At 42.7% G+C, this 22,100-nt stretch overlaps 1 protein-coding gene across 1 annotated transcript in view; it reads right to left on the bottom strand.

Moving 5' to 3' along the window:
* TMOD1 (tropomodulin 1) overlaps window positions 1-22,100 on the bottom strand; it is a 98,442-nt gene that overhangs the window by 3,730 nt on the left and 72,612 nt on the right. Inside the window, exon 9 of the mRNA XM_023203112.1 lies at window positions 12,079-12,223. Coding sequence (XP_023058880.1) covers window positions 12,079-12,223 — 145 coding nt within the window. The remainder of the gene's footprint in view (window positions 1-12,078; window positions 12,224-22,100) is intronic.

Below are 22,100 nucleotides of genomic sequence, written 5' to 3' on the forward strand. Positions count from 1 at the left end.
TATTTTTTTCCCTTTTTGATGATGAAGGAAGTTGAGACCAAGAGAGGGAGGTAACTCATACCAAGTTACGAATAAGTCACAGAACTGGGAGTAAAAGCTGGGTCTCCCAGTATCCTCCTTAAATTCTGTCTGCTCTTTACTTTCTTTTAAAAACTCCTCACTGCTTACTGCAAGAGCCAGAGACTCCTTTTATTGTGAAAGCCAGAAGGGCTCTCCAGTCGTCCGGACCAACCTCCATCTGCTGCTTGAACTCCTCTGCCACTTCTTGCCAAATTTGAACATTTCCATCATGTTTTTGGAAAGCACTTTCTATTCATTTAAATATTCAGCAGCATGTACTGAGTGCTGTGTGCCAAGCACAAGAATCAGAAGTAAAGACACAGCATAACAGGGACCAAGATATACAATATTTGAGAACTACTGTTGGATAAATATGAAGTATTAGAGATGCCCTGGCAGATCTCTGAGGTATGAGAGGCATAAAGAAGGAAGTGGTCAGACCTTCCCAGGATGGCAGCTAACAGGTCAACTGAATTTTAAACAACAAAAAGGTAGAGGATAGGAAGGTTGGGGGCATTGGAAGTAACGACTTTCTAAGGGTAAGTTTTTCCTTGGTCACTTGGGGGCACTCAGGCTACCTGGAATGGTACTAACATGGCAAAGGGATGGCTTCTTGAGGATGTCAATAGATGACATCCTGATGGGACCATCTCCCAATGTGGGGCGCCCAGGCACTGGAGCCAGATTGCCAGTTCAAATCCTGCTCCTGCCCACGGATTGTGGGTAACGTTAATTGCCTACTTCTCTAGACTTCTGTTTCCTTCTTGTAAAGTGTGGATAACAATAGCACCTGTCTCACCTGGTTGTGGGGAGGACTACATGAGCTAATGAGATGGGAAGTGTTCAGAACAGTCTCTGACACACAGTAAGTGCCATGAAAGAGTCAGCTATTATTAAGAGACTTGAGAGTCATTTCAAGGGGCTGACTGAGAGCAATGGGAGCCCAGTGACGGTTCTAAGTGGAGGGGTGACGACGCAAGCTTTGGAAGGAGACTTGAGATGAGTGCCAGGGGTGCCTTCCCTGGAGGAGCTGGGGGCCTGAGGACATTGGAGGAGATGAGTGTGATGAGGGCTCAACATGCGGCAGGACACTGGGACTGGCAAGGAGGTGACTGGCTGACTGGGATGGAAGCTACATTTAGGAACAGGCCCAGATTTCTGGCTTGGGTGGCTGTGAGGAAAGGAATAGCCTTTTCTTTTTTTTTTTTTTTTTAGGTAGAGTTTTGTTCTTGTTGCCCAGGCTGAAGTGCAATGGTGTGGTCTCAGTTCACTGCAACCTCCGCCTCCCGGGTTCAAGGGATTCTCCTGCCTCAGCCTCCCAAGGAGCTGGGATTGCAGGCGCCAGCCACCAAGCCTGGCTAATGTTTTTGCATTTTTAGTAGGGACAGTGTTTCACCATGTTGGCCAGGCTGGGCTCGAACCCCTGACCTCAAGTGATCCGCCTGCCTCGGCCTCCCAAAGTGCTGGGATTACAGGTGTGAGCCACCGTGCCTGGCTGCCTTTTCTGAAATAGGTTGGGGGACTATGATGAAACTGATTTGGGATCCAGCAATCCCACTTCTGGATATTTACCCAAAATATTTAAAATCAGTTGAAAAGATGTTTCACTCCATGTTGATTGCCGCATCATTCACAATACCCAAAATAAGGAATCAACCTGAGTGTCTATCAACAAGAATGGATAAAGAAACTGTGGGATATATGCACAATGGAATACGATTCAGCCTTTCCTTTAAAAAAAAAAAAAAAAATTTGTTCATTTGCAACCACATGAATGGAATTGGAGAACATTATACTAAGTGAAATAAGCCAGGCACCAAAAGACAAATTGTATGTGGAATCTAAAACAATCGAACTCATAGAAGCAGGGAGTAAAATTGTCATTACAAAAGCTGTGGGCGGGGGAATGGGGAGATAATGGCCACAGGATACAAAAATCTCAGTTGGACAAGAGGAATAAGGTGTTTTTTAAAGCTCTATTACACGGCATGGTGAATATAGCTAATAATAGTGTATTATACATTTCAAAATTGCAAAAAATAAACGTTCTCACCACAAAAAAGTATTTGAGGTGAGATATGCTAATTCACTTAATTTTTCCACATTGTATTCATAAATCATAACAGCAATTTGTATCACATAAATATACACAATTACAAATTGTCAACTGACAATACATTTTATTAGAAATTGCTTTGCAGTGTGCTATGTCTGGGCTGCTTGCTGCAAAGGTCTTCCCTGAGAATATTGTAAAATGGTGACTTTCCCAGGAAGGGATGTTTTCTGCTTTTAAACACGTTACTGTCCCTCCACACGATACCCCAACCCACACAACTGTCAACTCAGAGGCTGCAATTCAGATTTTCTAAGTAGAGAGAGCTGCAGTGGCAGATACAGAGGACCTGAGTACCATGCTTGGCCTGGCTTTTTGCTATAAATAGTGTGGAGATGACAGTCATCTGAGGTATTGCTGTGGGAAAACGCAGATGGGATCCACAGCTTAGCTCCTCCCTGGCGCCCTGCAATCACGGAACACTCTCTTTAGAGCTTGGTGCACAGGGTGAGGAGGACCAAAAACACACTGGTCAGGATGCATCCTGGGCATACAGCCTGTCTGCAGAGCCAGTCCCTGTCCCCATAGCCTTGGGGACTGAATGTCCCTCAAGGAGGAGCCCAAGTACTGCAGAGGCCCCAGCCATGGGCAGAGGGCCAGCAGAGGCAGGTGAGAGTGAGCAGGAGGCCTGAGAGGCCTGCTCGCTTCCCAATCTGTGCTCCCTGCTGCTAGGCCTGCTAACAGCCTCACTCCCAAGGAGGAGCTGGCAGGAGGCTTTTACGATACAAATATTCAGTTGGAAAACATGAAGTCTGTCTACTTCATTGTGGCATTAACGTAGGATGCAAATAATCTGTTGTAAAGTCAGGAGGAAGCTGATGCACTGCCATAAACAAACATTTCTCTTAGAAAAATTAGCAGATGGGCACAAATTTCATTTTAAAGCTAGAGATCCTACATCACCAAGTAGCACTCTGTTCCCTGTAATCACTGAGATGATTCATCTCTAATTCCTTCTGTAGGAAACCCCAAAGGAGCAGCTGCCCACAGTTCCCTGGGGTAACCCGGAGGCCCATTTTTATCACCTGGCATCACCATCCAGGAAACTGCCACAGTTTCTGCTTCCCACCTGCTTCCATCACCAGGTCCCTGAGCTTGACATTAAAGGCCCTGGGCTGCAGCTACCCACACACCTACCTAGTCCCATTCCTTGTGAACATCCCATATACTTTCAGTTGTCCTGCCTTTGCTCATGCTGCTCCCTCTGCTGGGAATGCTCTTCCCGTCCTTCTTTGTGAACTCCTATTTTTCCTTCTAGCTCTTACTCCTTATAACAGTTCCTCCAGTTCTTTAGATCCTTCTGTCTCTCCTTTGTACCCCCAGCACTAGTTCATAATACTTCTAGAACCCCCAGAGGGATGCCTCTTGACCTCCTCCATCAACCTATCTCTTCCTTTCAAGGCTGGCTAAAGCCCCATCCCCAACCAGGATATGGCCTCTGTCTCCATAAATGATTTCCTCACTTTGTTTAGATAGAATTTGTAGGCATTCTTGAATTTTTAGGCATGTCTTTGAGTATTTTTCTTCCTCCTAAAAGGTTATAAAGCTTCTTCAGTCAGAGGTAGCCTTTCTGCTACCTCTGATTATCACCTAACACGGTCCTAGGCACACAAAAGTTGCCCAGAAAATACTTACTGTCACTAACAGCTGGTGTGACCTGACTGAGCCGCTGCCTAGACCCCTACCCCCACTCCAGGCTCCAGTTTCTTTCTAAGGGAGCTGGAGGGATAAGCTCTAAGTCCTCCTGGCTCTACCATTCTACATTCTTACAATGGCCTCTGAAAGTTCTTGGTGATGGGAGTCAGGCCTGAATTTTGGACTCTCAGATTCACAGGACTGGGAGTTTTCAAAGGCCATTTTGTCCAACTCCTAGATGATTCTGGTATCCCCCTGCAGCACCTGTGACCTCTGCTCATCTAGAGCCTCTGTCCCCAGAAACAAGACCTCCAGACCATCATGCCATTGGAGGACAAAAACTGGGTTAGCCCAGAGATAGGAGCCAAGGGGCACAGAAGAAACTTAACTGAGAGGGAAACAAATATGAGATTATTGCACATAGAGTAGAAACTCAAGGCTTCTCCATGCTGGTACTGCAGCCAGATCACACCTGGACCAGCAGAGGCTTCATTGCTGGCCTTCTCCAACAATTCAGTTTAGCTACATCTGTGGTACAATATAATAATTATGATTCTTATTTGTGTTCATTCTTATTTTAAGTAAGGACACTTCTGATAAACCAAGACTATGTGGACATTTTTTAAAATGAGTTTCTCTAAACCTGAGGCTCTAGAAAATAGTGGCATTTGGAGTGAGCAAAGAATGAATAGCTCCTGGGCTGTGACATCCTTACAAGCAGGAACCTATAGAACTTTGGTATATGTTTGTGGAATTTAATAACTCAATCTAAAGTGTGTGTGTGAATGTGTGTAGTCCTGTGGTTATCTGTGCAGGTGGGATCTGTGCACACCTGCCTCGAGCATACACCCCTCCGCACTCATCTCCATTCTTCAAGGGCTTCCAGGTAGTGACCTGGCCTCAGATAAATCACCAGGAAGTGACATACTTTGAGTGGAACATTCGTATTAAGCTGTTTGCGTTTTATTAAGGGTTGGAAACCATTGTGTAGAGCAGGTTTGAACCTGAGGAAAAACTCACTGAAGATGCTGTCCTTTAAAACACAAGTTTATTTCACAATTTAGTCCCAGAAAGAAGCTTTTTTTTTGTTATTGTTCAAACTCATTATGCTTCCTTCTCTTCTGTGATAAGAATACTGTAACTTGGTTTGGCTTCCTCCTGCCTTGGTTCTAGGAAACTCAGGGCTGAATATAATCATCATTCATGTTAATGAGATAGACCTACTGCTTTTCTTGGTTTTTTCCCCTCTTGTTTTCCTATAGCCTTGTCAGTCACGCTCCCTTTGTTGAATGTTATATCAAATTCTTTTTTGGCAGCCAGCAGGAATATACATAAGCGATAACTACACAGAGCTTGTGAACAACTGGCATCTGCAAGTAAGATCGTGATTGCTCAAACTTTTCATTCAGTTGACTTATATGCCTATTTGTTCATATAGGTATATGATAAGTGTTCATCATCAAAAAATATTGTGATACTTTCATTTTTTTAAATTTTTTTCTTTTTAAGAATTTCCTGATGTCTCCTTCATAATTATTTTTCCTTTTAGAAGAAAAACTATACCTTTAATTGAGATTAAATTAATATACCCTACTTTTACTTTACTATGAAGTTGATGTTTTTAACTTTTACCTTAAAATCAATGTGAAGTCTCCTAGGCTCAGGATTTTGGTAGTCCTGTTGGAAGGTAGTTTTGGGATTTGGGGCTAAATCTAGACTGTGTGACCTGGAGAGGACGCCATGAGTTCAGAGAAGGGTATTTAGAAGAGGAAATACTCCCAGGGAGCCTTGTGCCCTCCCAAATTTCAGTTCCTTCTGCGAACACACTTACGTGTGCTCTGGGCCTAGCCTGTGCTGAGCTGTGCTTTGAGGAGGAGAGGACTCAGCCTTAGCTCCTAAAGTCAAGGAGCTCATAGTCCAGGGTGGAGATGAGGTACAAACACAGAAAACAAGGAAGACGTGATCAATGTGAAAGTCAAGGCTCAAGAAGACACAGAGAGGGGGGCGGAGCAAGATGGCCAAACAGGAACAGCTCCAGTCTCCATCTCCCAGCGCGAGCGACACAGAAGACCGGTGATTTCTGCATTTTCAACTGAGGTACTGGGGTCATCTCACTAGGGAGTGCCGGACAATCGGTGCTGGTCAGCTGCTGCAGCCTGACCAGCGAGAGCTGAAGCAGGGCGAGGCATCGCCTCACCTGGGAAGCGCAAGGGGGAAGGGAGTCCCTTTTCCTAGCCAGGGGAACTGAGACACACAACACCTGGAAAATCGGGTAACTCGCACCCCAATACTGCGCTGTAAGCACACCGGCACACCAGGAGAATATATCCCACACCTGGCCGGGAGGGTCCCATGCCCACGGAGCCTCCCTCCTTGCTAACACAGCAGTCTGCGGCAATCTAACCTCAAGGCAGCAGCGAGGCTGGGGGAGGGGCGCCCACCATTGCTGAGGCTTAAGTAGGTAAACAAAGCCCCTGGGAAGCTCGAACTGGGTGGAGCTCACAGCAGCTCAAGGAAACCTGCCTGTCTCTGTAGACTCCGCCTCTGGGGACAGGGCACAGCTAAAGCAGCAGAGGCCTGTGCAGACGCAAACGACTCTGTCTGACAGCTTTGAAGAGAGCAGTGGATCTCCCAACATGGAGGTTGAGATCTGAGAAGGGGCAGACTGCCTGCTCAAGTGGGTCCCTGACCCCTGAGTAGCCTAACTGGGAGACATCCCCCACTAGGGGCAGTCTGACACCCCACACCTCACAGGGTGGAGTATACCCCTGAGAGGAAGCTTCCAAAGCAAGAATCAGACAGGTGCACTCGCTGTTCAGCAATATTCTATCTTCGGCAACCTCTGCTGCTGATACCCAGGCAAACAGGGTCTGGAGTGGACCTCAAGCAATCTCCAACAGACCTATAGCTGAGGGTCCTGACTGTCAGAAGGAAAACTATCAAACAGGAAGGACACCTATACCAAAACCCCATCAGTACGTCACCATCATCAAAGACCAGAGGCAGATAAAACCACAAAGATGGGGAAAAAGCAGGGCAGAAAAGCTGGAAATTCAAAAAATAAGAGCGCATCTCCCCCTGCAAAGGAACACAGCCCATCGCCAGCAACGGATCAAAGCTGGTCAGAGAATGATTTTGACGAGATGAGAGAAGAAGGCTTCAGTCCATCAAACCTCTCAGAGCTAAAGGAGGAATTACGTACCCAGCGCAAAGAAACTAAAAATCTTGAAAAAAGAGTGGAAGAATTGACAGCTAGACTAATTAATGCAGAGAAGGTCATAAACGAAATGACAGAGATGAAAACCATGACACGAGAAATACGTGACAGATGCACAAGCTTCAGTAACCGACTCGATCAACTGGAAGAAAGAGTATCAGCAATTGAGGATCAAATGAATGAAATGAAGCGAGAAGAGAAACCAAAAGAAAAAAGAAGAAAAAGAAATGAACAAAGCCTGCAAGAAGTATGGGATTATGTAAAAAGACCAAATCTATGCCTGATTGGGGTGCCTGAAAGTGAGGGGGAAAATGGAACCAAATTGGAAAACACTCTTCAGGATATCATCCAGGAGAACTTCCCCAACCTAGTAGGGCAGGCCAACATTCAAATTCAGGAAATACAGAGAATGCCACAAAGATACTCCTCCAGAAGAGCAACTCCAAGACACATAATTGCCAGATTCACCAAAGTTGAAATGAAGGAAAAAATCTTAAGGGCAGCCAGAGAGAAAGGTCGGGTTACCCACAAAGGGAAGCCCATCAGACTGACAGCAGATCTCTCGGCAGAAACTCTACAAGCCAGAAGAGAGTGGGGGCCAATATTCAACGTTCTTAAAGAAAAGAATTTTCAACCCAGAATTTCATATCCAGCCAAACTAAGTTTCATAAGTGAAGGAAAAATAAAATCCTTTACAGATAAGCAAATGCTTAGAGATTTTGTCACCACCAGGCCTGCCTTACAAGAGACCCTGAAGGAAGCCCTAAACATGGAAAGGAACAACCGGTACCAGCCATTGCAAAAACATGCCAAAATGTAAAGACCGTCGAGGCTAGGAAGAAACTGCATCAAATATCGAGCAAAATAACCAGTTAATATCATAATGGCAGGATCAAGTTCACACATAACAATATTAACCTTAAATGTAAATGGACTAAATGCTCCAATTAAAAGACACAGACTGGCAAACTGGATAAAGAGTCAAGACCCATCAGTCTGCTGTATTCAGGAGACCCATCTCACATGCAGAGACATACATAGGCTTAAAATAAAGGGATGGAGGAAGATCTACCAAGCAAATGGAGAACAAAAAAAAGCAGGGGTTGCAATCCTAGTCTCTGATAAAACAGACTTTAAACCATCAAAGATCAAAAGAGACAAAGAAGGCCATTACATAATGGTAAAGGGATCAATTCAACAGGAAGAGCTAACTATCCTAAATATATATGCACCCAATACAGGAGCACCCAGATTCATAAAGCAAGCCCTTAGAGACTTACAAAGAGACTTAGACTCCCATACAATAATAATGGGAGACTTCAACACTCCACTGTCAACATTAGACAGATCAACGAGACAGAAAGTTAACAAGGATATCCAGGAATTGAACTCATCTCTGCACCAAGCGGACCTGATAGACATCTATAGAACTCTCCACCCCAAGTCAACAGAATATACATTCTTCTCAGCACCACATCACACTTATTCCAAAATTGACCACATAATTGGAAGTAAAGCACTCCTCAGCAAATGTACAAGAACAGAAATTACAACAAACTGTCTCTCAGACCACAGTGCAATCAAACTAGAACTCAGGACTAAGAAACTCAATCAAAACCACTCAACTACATGGAAACTGAACAACCTGCTCCTGAATGACTACTGGGTACATAACGAAATGAAAGCAGAAATAAAGATGTTCTTTGAAACCAATGAGAACAAAGATACAACATACCAGAATCTCTGGGACACATTTAAAGCAGTGTGTAGAGGGAAATTTATAGCACTAAATGCCCACAAGAGAAAGCAGGAAAGATCTAAAACTGACACTCTAACATCACAATTAAAAGAACTAGAGAGGCAAGAGCAAACACATTCAAAAGCTAGCAGAAGGCAAGAAATAACTAAGATCAGAGCAGAACTGAAGGAGATAGAGACACAAAAAACCCTCCAAAAAATCAATGAATCCAGGAGTTGGTTTTTTTTGAAAAGATCAACGAAATTGACAGACTGCTAGCAAGACTAATAAAGAAGAAAAGAGAGAGGAATCAAATAGACGCAATAAAAAATGATAAAGGGGATATCACCACCGACCCCACAGAAATACAAACTACCATCAGAGAATACTATAAACACCTCTATGCAAATCAACTAGAAAATCTAGAAGAAATGGATAATTTCCTGGACACTTACACTCTCCCAAGACTAAACCAGGAAGAAGCTGAATCCCTGAATAGACCAATAGCAGGCTCTGAAATTGAGGCAACAATTAATAGCCTACCCACCAAAAAAAGTCCAGGACCAGATGGATTCACAGCTGAATTCTACCAGAGGTACAAGGAGGAGCTGGTACCATTCCTTCTGAAACTATTCCAATCAATAGAAAAAGAGGGAATCCTCCCTAACTCATTTGATGAGGCCAACATCATCCTGATACCAAAGCCTGGCAGAGACACAACAAAAAAAGAGAATTTTAGACCAATATCCCTGATGAACATCGATGCAAAAATCCTCAATAAAATACTGGCAAACTGGATTCAGCAGCACATCAAAAATCTTATCCACCATGATCAAGTGGGCTTCATCCCTGGGATGCAAGGCTGGTTCAACATTCGCAAATCAATCAACATAATCCAGCATATCAACAGAACCAAAGACAAGAACCACATGATTATCTCAATAGATGCAGAAAAGGCTTTTGACAAAATTCAACAGCCCTTCATGCTAAAAACGCTCAATAAATTCGGTATTGATGGAACGTACCTCAAAATAATAAGAGCTATTTATGACAAACCCACAGCTAATATCATACTGAATGGGCAAAAACTGGAAAAATTCCCTTTGAAAACTGGCACAAGACAGGGATGCCCTCTCTCACCACTCCTATTCAACATAGTGTTGGAAGTTCTGGCTAGGGCAATCAGGCAAGAGAAAGAAATCAAGGGTATTCAGTTAGGAAAAGAAGAAGTCAAATTGTCCCTGTTTGCAGATGACATGATTGTATATTTAGAAAACCCCATCGTCTCAGCCCAAAATCTCCTTAAGGTGATAAGCAACTTCAGCAAAGTCTCAGGATACAAAATTAATGTGCAAAAATCGCAAGCATTCTTATACACCAGTAACAGACAAACAGAGAGCCAAATCAAGAATGAACTTCCATTCACAATTGCTTCAAAGAGAATAAAATACCTAGGAATCCAACTTACAAGGGATGTAAAGGACCTCTTCAAGGAGAACTACAAACCACTGCTCAGTGAAATACAAGAGGACACAAACAAATGGAAGAACATACCATGCTCATGGATAGGAAGAATCAATATTGTGAAAATGGCCATACTGCCCAAGGTTATTTATAGATTCAATGCCATCCCCATCAAGCTACCAATGAGTTTCTTCACAGAATTGGAAAAATCTGCTTTAAAGTTCATATGGAACCAAAAAAGAGCCCGCATTGCCAAGACAATCCTAAGTCAAAAGGACAAAGCTGGAGGCGTCACGCTACCTGACTTCAAACTATACTACAAGGCTACAATAACCAAAACAGCATGGTACTGGTACCAAAACAGACATATAGACCAATGGAACAGAACAGAGTCCTCAGAAATAATAACACACATCTACAGCCATCTGATCTTTGACAAACCTGAGAGAAACAAGAAATGGGGAAAGGATTCCCTATTTAATAAATGGTGCTGGGAAAATTGGCTAGCCATAAGTAGAAAGCTGAAACTGGATCCTTTCCTTACTCCTTATACGAAGATTAATTCAAGATGGATTAGAGACTTAAATGTTAGACCTAATACCATAAAAACCCTAGAAGAAAATCTAGGTAGTACCATTCAGGACATAGGCATGGGCAAGGACTTCATGTCTAAAACACCAAAAGCAATGGCAGCAAAAGCCAAAATTGACAAATGGGATCTCATTAAACTAAAGAGCTTCTGCACAGCAAAAGAAACTACCATCAGAGTGAACAGGCAACCTACAGAATGGGAGAAAATTTTTGCAATCTACTCATCTGACAAAGGGCTAATATCCAGAATCTACAAAGAACTCAAACAAATTTACAAGAAAAAAACAAACAACCCCATCAAAAAGTGGGCAAAGGATATGAACAGACATTTCTCAAAAGAAGACATTCATACAGCCAACAGGCACATGAAAAAATGCTCATCATCACTCGCCATCAGAGAAATGCAAATCAAAACCACAATGAGATACCATCTCACACCAGTTAGAATGGCCATCATTAAAAAATCAGGAAACAACAGGTGTTGGAGAGGATGTGGAGAAATAGGAACACTTTTACACTGTTGGTGGGATTGTTTGTAAACTAGTTCAACCATTATGGAAAACAGTATGGCAATTCCTCAAGGATCTAGAACTAGATGTACCATATGACCCAGCCATCCCACTACTGGGTATACACCCAAAGGATTATAAATTATTCTACTACAAAGACACATGCACACGTATGTTTATTGCGGCACTATTCACAATAGCAAAGACTTGGAATCAACCCAAATGTCCATCAGTGACAGACTGGATTAAGAAAATGTGGCACATATACACCATGGAATACTATGCAGCCATAAAAAAGGATGAGTTTGCATCCTTTGTAGGGACATGGATGCAGCTGGAAACCATCATTCTTAGCAAACTATCACAAGAAGAGAAAACCAAACACCGCATGTTCTCACTCATAGGTGGGAGCTGAACAATGAGTTCACTTGGACTCGGGAAGGGGAACATCACACACTGGGGCCTATCATGGGGAGGGGGGAGGGGGGAGGGATTGCACTGGGGAGTTATACCTGATATAAATGATGAATTGATGGGTGCTGACGAGTTGATGGGTGCAGCACACCAACATGGCACAAGTATACATATGTAACAAACCTGCATGTTATGCACATGTACCCTAGAACTTAAAGTATAATAATAAAAAAAAGAAGACTCAGAGAGGCATCTACAGAATTTTCCTTGACGTCCCCAGCACAGGTGGTGGGAATAACAGGTCTGTGGGCAGGGCAGGGAGTATATTTCTACTCACCAAGGTCATTGTTGTTCATCATTGCGTTGGATGCCCGAAGCCGGGGTCCCTGCTGGGTAAAGTGGTAGCCGAATTTGAGAAGCGTTGCGTTTTTTTCCAACATGCTCACGATCTCCATTTCCACTTTGTTGCCCAGGGGCTGGCTCTTTGGTCAACCAAACAAAACAAAACACAATAATCACCACTCATTCCACGTGTACGGTGCCTAAACCACGTTTACCTGCGGAAACTCTTGAGTAGTGGGAGGGGATTTTGGCCTCCTCTCCAAGGTAGGGAAATGGAAGTTTAGAGAGGTTGAAAGGTCACACAGCCAGGAGCAAATGAGCTGGGATTCACATTCAGGTCTGCTGGATGCCAAGAACAGAACTTTTCACTGCTTTACAACAGCCTCTCTCTGAGCAGGTGCCCAAGTAAGAGCTCCACGACAGAAGAATATTTGAAGGAGGACCTTCAATCGTCTAGTCCTAAGGAGACTTTTAAAATCCTGCTGTCTAGGTTTCACCCCATACTATCTGAATCAGAATCTCTGGGCAGTGGGACTCTGAGGGCTGTGTTTTTAAAAACTTCCCAGGAGATTTCAATATGCACCCAAGTTTGATAAACAGTAATTTAGTCTCTTCAAATCATAAATGAAAAAAGTGAGGCCCAGAGAAGGAAAAAGGGTTTTCCCAAGATCACAGAGTAAGTTGACAATGCCAAAGTTAGCTTTCTAAAGCCCAATTCTGATCATATTATTAATAGTTCCCTGCCCCCAAATCTATAGTGAGCATCTGACAAAGATACAAAGAAAAAAAATCGGAACGATCCGACAGTGTTGGGAAGGATATGATGAGGATGTTCATCACAGTCTCAGTTATAATAGTGGGAGGAAAAGGGAAATAATTCATTAAGAGGCCAGGCACAGTGGCTCATGCCTATTATCCTAGCACTTTGGGAGGCCAAGGCAGGCAGATTGCCTCAGCTGAGGAGTTCGAGACCACCCTGGGCAACATGGTGAAACCCCATCTCTACTAAAAATACAAAAAAAAAATTAGCTGGGTATGGTAGCGGGTACCTGTAGTCCCAGCTACTCGTGAGGCTGAGGCAGGAGAATCACTTGAACCTGGGAAGTGGAGGTTGCAGTGAGCCGAGATAGTGCCACTGCACTCCACCCCAGGAGACAGAGCGAGACTCTGTCTCCAAAAAACAATAATAAATAAATAAAAATTGAAAGAAAAAGAATTCATCAAGAGAGTTGCTCACATAAATGATACTGCAACCTTACTAAATAGAATGTGGGCAGCTCTAAAATGATGGTGCAAATCTTTGACCATGAGCATGGAAAGATGGCCATGAACCAATATTGAATGGAAAAAAAAAAAAACCCTGGTCACAAAATAGATGATTTGTATGTAAGGTTATCTATATTTTCCACATATATACATAATGCAGAGAAAAAACTTTGAAGTATATTGATAATGGTGGGATTTGGGGAGAAAGTTTTTGTTTTCTCCTTTATATCTTATTGTATTGTTTAGATTTTCTATTACCATATGTAATAAAATAATAAAACATAAATATAATCTTAAACAGGTTGTAAAAGACAGAAAGCTAACATCATACTTAATGGTTAAAGACTGAAAGTTTTTCCCCCAAGATTAGGAACAAGATAAGGATGTTTGCTTTCACCAACATTTTACTGGGGCGAGACCGGATAATTAAGCAAGAAAAATAAATAAAATGCTTCCAGACTGCAAAGGGAAAAGTAAAACTATCTGTATTTGCAGATAATATAATGTTGTATATAGAAAATTCTAAGGAATACACACACACTCCTACACAAAATTAGTGAGTTCAGGCTGGGCGCAGTGGCTCATGCCTGTAATCCCAGCACTTTGGGAGGCCGAGGTGGGTGAATCACGAGGTCAAGAGGTCAAGACCATCCTGGCCAACATGGTGAAACCCCGTCTCTACTAAAAAAAATAAAAATACAAAAATTAGCTGGACGTGGTGGTGCACACCTGTAGTCCCAGCTACTCGGGAGGCTGAGGCAGGAGAACCTGGGAGGCAGAGATTGCAGTAAGCAGAGATCTCACCACTGCACTCTAGCCTGGTGACAGAATGCGACTCTGTCTCAAAAAAAAAAAAAATTAGTGAATTTGGCAAAATTACAGAATAGAAGATCAATACACAAAAATCAGTTGTATTTCTTTACACGAGCAATAAGCAATCTGAAAATGAACCTGAGAGAATAATTCAATTTATAATAACATAACAAATATTAATTCTTCTTTTTTTTTTTTTTTTTTTTAGACAGAGTTTCCCTCTTGTTTTTTAGGCTGGGGTGCAGTGGTGCGATCTTGGCTCACCCCAACCTCTGCCTCCTGGGTTCAAGCAATTCTCCTGCCTCAGCCTCTTGAGTACCTGGGATTACAGGCATGCACCACCGTACCTGGCTAATTTTTGTATTTTTAGTAGAGACGGGGTTTTGCCATGTTGGCCAGGCTGCTTTCAAACTCCTGACCTCGGGTGATCCACCTGCCTCAGCCAAAGTTCTGGGATTACAGGCATGAGCCACTGTGCATGGCCATAAAGAATAAAATGCTAATTCTAACTTCTTTTGTTAGAAATAAATCTAACAAAAGAAGTATATATATGACTGTATATATAAGTAAAGACTTGTATATTGAAAACTATAAAACAACACTGAAATACATTAAAGAAGACCTAAATAAATATAAAAACATCCTATGGATCTTAAGTCTTCATGGATCAGAAGACTTAATATTGTTAATATTGCAATATTACCAAATTGATTAAAAGAGTCAAAGCCATCCTTATCAAAACTCCAGGTGCCTTTTTTTTTTTTTTTTCCCCAGAAATAGACAAGCTGATCCTAAAATTCATATGAAAATGAAAGGAACCCAGAATAGCCAAAACAATCTTGGAAAAGAGGGACAAAGTTGAAGAACTCACATTTCCTGATTTCAAAATTGCTACCAAGCTACAGTAATTAAGACTTTGTGGTACTGGCATAAGGTAGATATATAGATGAATGGAATAGAATTGAGAGTCCAGAAATAAACCCACACATCTACAGACAATTTCTTTTCAAAAAGAACATCAAGACAATTCAATGGGGAAAAATTATCTTCTCAAGAAATGGTGATGAGACAACTAGATATCCACATGTGAAAGAACGAATTTAGACACTACAAACAATACATAAAAATTAACTCAAAATAGATCAAAGACCTAAATGTAAGTGCTAAAACTATGAAACTATGATGAAAACATAGGTGTAAGTTTTTTGTGACCTTGGCAATGGTTTTTTAGATGCGACACCTAAAGCACAAACAACAAAAGAAAAAATAGATGTTATGCTTCATCAAAATTTAAAACTTTTGTGCTTCAAAGGACACAAGAAAGTGAAAAGACAACTCAAAGAATGGGAAAAATATTTTGTATTGACATTTGTAAAAATATCTGGTAGATATAGGATTTAAATATGAATATATAAAGAACTATTAGAACTCAACAGTAAAAACACAAATAATTTATAAATGGGCAAAGGATTTGAATAGACATTTCTGTAAAGAAGATAAAAATGGCAAATAAATGTATGAAAAAGTGCTCATCATCAATAATTCAAAAAATGCAAATCAAACCACAATGAGATTCCACTTCACACACACTAAGATGACTGTAATAGAAAAGACAGACAGTAACAAGTGTTGACAAGAATGTGGAGAAAGTGGCACCCTCATACGTTGCTGGTGGGAATATAAAATGGTGTCACTGCTTTGAAAGACAGTTTGGCAATTCCTCAAAAAGTTAAACATAGAGCTACCATATGGCCCAGCAATTCCACTCCTGGGTGGGAAATAAAAACATAAGTTCACATAAAAACTTGTTCATGAATGCTCATAACAGCATTAGTCAGAATAGCCAAAAGAAGAAACAACCCAAATGTCCACCATCTGATGAATGGATACACACAACATGGTAGATCCTTACAGTAGAGTATTACTCAGCTAGAAAGGGAATAAAGTTCTGATATGTGCTATTATACAACACGAATGACCCTGGAAAACATTGTGCTAAATGAAAGAAGTCAGACACAAAGGCCATATATTGTATGATTCCATTGATATGAAATGTCTAGATGAGGCAAATCCATAGTGATGGAAAGGAGGTTAGTGGTTGCCAGGGGCTGGGGGAGGGGATAAAAGCAGAATGAGAGCTAATGTGTATAGAGTTTCTTTTTTGAGTGATAAAAATTTTCTAGAATTAGATAGTGCTGATGGTTGCAGAACCTTGTGAATACATCAAAACCCACTGAATTGTAAATTGTACCTTTTAAAAGGATGAATCGTGTGGTGTGTGAAGTACATGTCAATTAGAAAAACTTCCACAGTAAAAAAAAAAAAAATTAGAAAATGGGGAAAAGATATGAAGAGACATTCACTGAAGAGGATGTCTATATTGCAGATAATCACATGACACGATGTTCAACATCATGACCTATCACAGAAATGCAAATCAAAATCACAATGAGATATCACTACATACCTAACAAAATCTCTAAAATAAAAATTAGCGACAACACCAAATGTTGGTGAGAATGTAGAGAAACTGGCTTACTCATAAACTACTGGTGGGTCTAGAAAATGGCACACTGTGCACAAGAGTTGAGTTTCTTAAAATGCAGTTGGACTCCTGGGTATTTATCCCAGAGAAATTAAAACATATGTTTACATAAAATCTGTACATGAATATTTATAGCACCTTTATATGTAACAGACAAACCTGGAAACAACCCAGACATCCTTCAACAGGTGAGTGGTCAAACAAACCATGGTACATCCACACCATGGAATACTTATTCACTCACCAGTGAAAAAGAACAAACTATTGGTACATGCAACAACCTGGATGAGTCTCCATAGAATTATGCCAAGTGGAAAAAAAAAAAGCCAGTCCAAAATGGTTACATAGCATATGATTTTCATTTAGATAACATCATATATATAACCTTCTTTAAATGACAAAATATTAAAATGGAAAACAGGTTAGTGGTTGCCTGGGATTAAGGAGGCAGGAGGAAGAGACAAGTGAGTTTGACTACAAAAGGGGAATATGAGCGATCCCTGTGATGGAAATATTTTGTATCTTGACTGTATCAATGTTACTATCCTTGCTGTGATACAAAACTACAGTTCCCACCTAAACTCCATAGAGTACAAGGGACCTCTCTGTTCCCTCCCTCCCTCCCCTCCCTCCCTCCTTCCCTTCCTTCCTTCCTTCCTTCCTCTTTCTTTTCTGAGACAGAGTCTCACTCTGTTGCCCAGGCTGGAGTGTAGTAGTGCAATCTTGGCTCGCTGCAGCCTCTGTCTCCCAGGTTCAAGCGATTCTCCTGCCTCAGGCTCCCAAGTAGCTGGGACTACAAGCATGTGCCACCACACCCAGCTAATTTTTTGTGTTTTTAGTAGAGACGGATTTCACTATGTTGGCCAGGCTGGTCTCGAACTCCTGGCCTCAAATTATCCACCCGTCTCAGCCTCCCAAAGTGCTGGGATTACAGGTGTGAGCCACCACACTCGACTCCTCTGTATTATTTCTTACAACTGCATACTAGTCTGTAATTATCCCCAAATTTTAAAAGTTTAATAATTAAAAAAAAAAAAACAGAAATAGAAACCAAACAGAAATACACAACCACCTCTAATGGCTCCCCATTGCCAAGAACTGCTGCTATTTACTGTGTTCCAGGCCCTGCCTTGTGCCCCACTTGCATGATCTCAGCTCATTCCCCCACTAAGCCAACAGGACAGAGCCCCACCTCAGCCTGGCACTCAAGGCCCTCACAAATGACTCCTTGCTTTCCTTCTCTCTCTCCTTCCTTACTCAGCCTGTTTATCTCTGGCAGTCTGATAATGGCACCTGGTGCAGACAGAGGTCTACTCCTAAAAGCTTATGTGCCTCCACGTGGAATGCTTTTAGCCTCCCTGTATGTATATCCCTATTGCTTTAATATGCACTGCAAATTCCCCCTCCCCATGAGGCTTTTCCTGATCCTGACCCCAGGAAATGATCTCTCCCCATTCCACACTCAAGTGCACATTGGATGTCCCTCCCCACACCTAGCAGAGTCCACCTGCCTTACTTGAGTCACCCGCCTCTAGCTGTCTCACCAACTAGAACGGTATTGTCCAATACAGTAGCTACAGTAGCTACTAGTCACATGTGGCTCTATATATCTAAATAATTAAAATGAAAACGATGTATAGTTCAGTCCCTCAGTCCTATTAGCCACATTTCTAGTGCTTGATAGCCACTGGTGGCCCGGCGCAGTGGCTCACACCTATAATCCCAGCACTCTGGGAAGCTGAGGCAGGAGGATCACTTGAGACCAGGAGTTTGAGACCAACCTGGGCAGGCAACATAGAGAAAACTCGTCACTACAAAAACCAACAAACAAATAGCCACTGGCTGGAGACTACCATGTTGGTTAGTGCAGATACGGAATAGTTCCATCATCAAAGAAAGTTCTATTGAACAGTGCTGCTGTAGACCATGAACTCCTGGGTAAGACATAGTACCCAGTTTCTCTCAGTCAAGGTATGTGGAATTGAATTGAATGGAGGAAATAGGAACATGCTTGGGAGGGATAGAAGGGACATCAGCCCAATATCCACATGGACAAGCACGAATTGCAGCTGAGACTCTTGATTCAGAACTCCCCCCAGGTATTCTGAGTTCACCAGAGCTCATCTAGGTTCAGACTGGGCTCAGAAAGCTGGCCACAGCAGGCAGAGGGACACTGGTGAAATTCCACCGGCCCCTCTGGCAAGGATCCTAAGAATGCCGGGAAGAGGTCAGGTCTGTCCTTGGAGGACTCAGCACAGCTCTGGAATCTGGCTGTTTTGGCCTGGAGATGGTACAGCAACCATCTGAGGCCCCAAGAAGGAACTGGCAGCTCCTCTACCCACCCTACCCAGTTAGCAGGAACCCTTGCCTCGCTTTGAGGTCACTTGCTGGAAATGCCCTGCTAAAACTCAGGATGGGCTAGTCTCAGAAAGTACTGGGTCTCCCCTGAGTGAAGGGGCTACCAGGGACTTCGAGGGCTGCCTCTGCAAAGTTGATGCTTCGTGCAGAGTACAAAGCCCCTTGACATGCATTGCCCCATTCAACCTGTCTACATCCCTGGGAGGTGAGCAGGGCAGGCAAGAGCCAGCTTAGAGATGGGTAAACTGAACTCATGCGTAGATGGAAGCTGGACCATGCTCCCTCGACTTATTCACGACAGAGCCAAGGTTTGACCTTGACCTGGGGCTGGAAGGACTGCAGAGGTTCCTGTAGGCTCAGTTCTCACGTTAGTGTCCAATATCCTGGGATACACACAGATGTGTCTGGGTGTGTGTGACAAGGTACAGGATTCCATTAGATAATCATGATCTTCCAGGAGTGTTCATCTCAGACCAAACCCATTCTTTTTACACTAAGGAGTAAAATAGAACATGTGCATACATCTTACAATAAGCCTTAAGATGTCAAAGAAGCTTCATCCTCCTCTGATTCCGGGGACCCTGAGACTAAAAGGACTCATTCATTTTATAGATGAGAGAAGCAGTGACTGGGGAGCCAGGACTAAAAACCAGCTCTCTTCCTTATTTTTCAAGTAACTTATTTAGTGATTACTGCGTGCCAAACAATGTCATAAACATTTTACGAAAGCTAGTTCATTTTCTCCTATCAATCCAAGGAATATGTACTACTATCATTATTTTCATTTATTTTATTTTATTTATTTTTTGAGACAGAGTCTTGCTCTCTCGCCCAGGCTGGAATGCAGTGGTGCGATCTCGGCTCGCTGCAACCTCTGCCTTCTGGGTTCAAGCAATGCTCTTGCCTCAGCCTCCTGAGTAGTGCCACCATGCCCGGCTAACTTTTATATTTTTAGTAGAAACGGGGTTTCACCATGTTGGCCAGGCCAGTCTTGAACTCCTGACCTCAAGTGATCCACCCGCCTTGGCCTCCTAAAGTGCTGGAATTACAGGCATGAACCCCTATGCCCATCCTCATTATTCTCATTTTATAGGCAAGAAAAATGAAGCACAGTGGTATTAAGAAAAATTTCCCTAATCCCAGAATGGGTCAGTTGCAGAACCAGGATTTGAACATAGGCAGTCAGCTCCAGAGTCTGTGCTGGTTTCCACCTCACTTAAGTGCCTCTGAGAATGATCAGAGGCAGAAGTAGGACTGACGAGAGGAACTACGGGCAGATGGTGTTTGGCTCAGCATGGAGGATTGCCTCTGACCATCTGAAGTGCCCACACACTGAGGAACTGCCTTGTAGGGTAGTGAGCTGCCTGTGCCTGGAAGTATGTAAAGGGGGAGAGACCATGGGCTTGGTCATGCCCGGACTGGCAACAGTCTCTGGGCAGCAGAGCCAGGGACAGGGTGGTTGGGGAAGAACTCTTGTTCCCCTTCAGATTTGCTTGAGAAGTAAATAAACCACTTGTGAATAAATATAACCTCATTATTAAAAATTCAAGTGATACTAACACAGATTGAGTAAAATGAAAGAGTCTCCTTCATCCCATTTATTCCCAGTCCCACCCCCTTCTGTAGAAGTAACCACCATGGTCAGTGAGTTGTGTTTCTATGCATGAAGTATATGACAGAAATGTACAGGGGTTTGTTTTGTTTTGTGGTATTTGTTTCTTCTTTAAATGAATTCATACTATACTTACTGTTCTGCATTTTTCATTTTATTTTTATTTATATTTATTTATTTACTTTTTTGGAGACAGGGTCTCACTCTGTTGCCCAGGCTAGAGTGTAGCAGTGCAAAGCAGTGCAATCATAGCTCACTACAGCCTCCGACTCCTGGGCTCAAGTGATCCTTCTGCTCAGCCTCCCAAGTAGCTAGGACTACAGGCACGTGCCACCGTGCCTGGAGAATTTCCTTTATTTTTTTTTTAACAGAGATGGGGTCTTGCTATGTTGACCAGACTGGTCTTGAATTCCTGGTCTCTAGTGATCTCCCTCCTTGGCCTCCCAAAGTGCTGGGATTACAGGTATGAGCTGTCATGCCCAGCCTGCCTTTTTCATTTAATATTTTGCAGAGCTCTTTCCAAGTCAGTACACAGAGAATGACCTTATTCCTTCCATTGGCTTCACGGGATGCCCTGGTATAGATGGATATTTAGGTTACTTCCGTTTTTTCCTGTTACGAACAACGTGGCAGTGGCGGGGTGGGAGGGGGTATTCCTCAGGCTCCCCACGGAGATCAGAACTGCTGGGTTGAAAGATAGGCACTTCCGAATTAAAAATTGAGACTGCTCTGCCTAAAGGATGTAAAAGTCGGCGTACCCTTCAGCAGTGTGTGACAGCTGTGTGTCCTCACACCTTTACCGTGTCAGAGCATGACCCGTCTGATGAGAAAGAGATCAGATTTGCTTTTAAACAAAATAACCAGCCAACACCTTAGGTGTTACAGGCTGTATCCTGGAGCCGGTAGCTCTGAGGCCCCCTTTCTAGCCAGAAGCACCAGGAACATGTGCTCACTTTGGATGTCAAATGTCCAAAGAACATAACTTTGGACATTTGATGGGGCCAATTCTGGCCAATTCTGGCCATTCCCAGATGATGTGGACAACTGGGAATACTTCAAAACACAACAGAAAGGAGCTCTCAGAATTATGTTGTCCAACTCCAGAGTCCCAAACCCTAATTGACATTAAAATTCCCTCCATCTCCCAGCTGTTTACACACCCCCAGGATTGGAACTCCTCCCCCTTTGAGGTACCTGCTCCATCCTGGGGTAGCTTTGCTAGTTACAGAGGTCTTTCTGGACAACTCCTGTGACACAAAATAATACAGATAATTCTTACTATGATGACTTAATATCTGCAAAATTCTTTGATCCTCCTCCCCTTGAGTGTGGGTTGTGCTTTGTGACTCACTTTTAATAAATAGAATATGGTGGAAATGACTTTGTGTAACTTCTGAGGCTGGGTCATAAAAGGCATTTGAGG

This window comes from Piliocolobus tephrosceles, chromosome 14, assembly GCF_002776525.5.
Source record: "Piliocolobus tephrosceles isolate RC106 chromosome 14, ASM277652v3, whole genome shotgun sequence".
Taxonomy (NCBI): Eukaryota; Metazoa; Chordata; class Mammalia; order Primates; family Cercopithecidae; genus Piliocolobus; species Piliocolobus tephrosceles.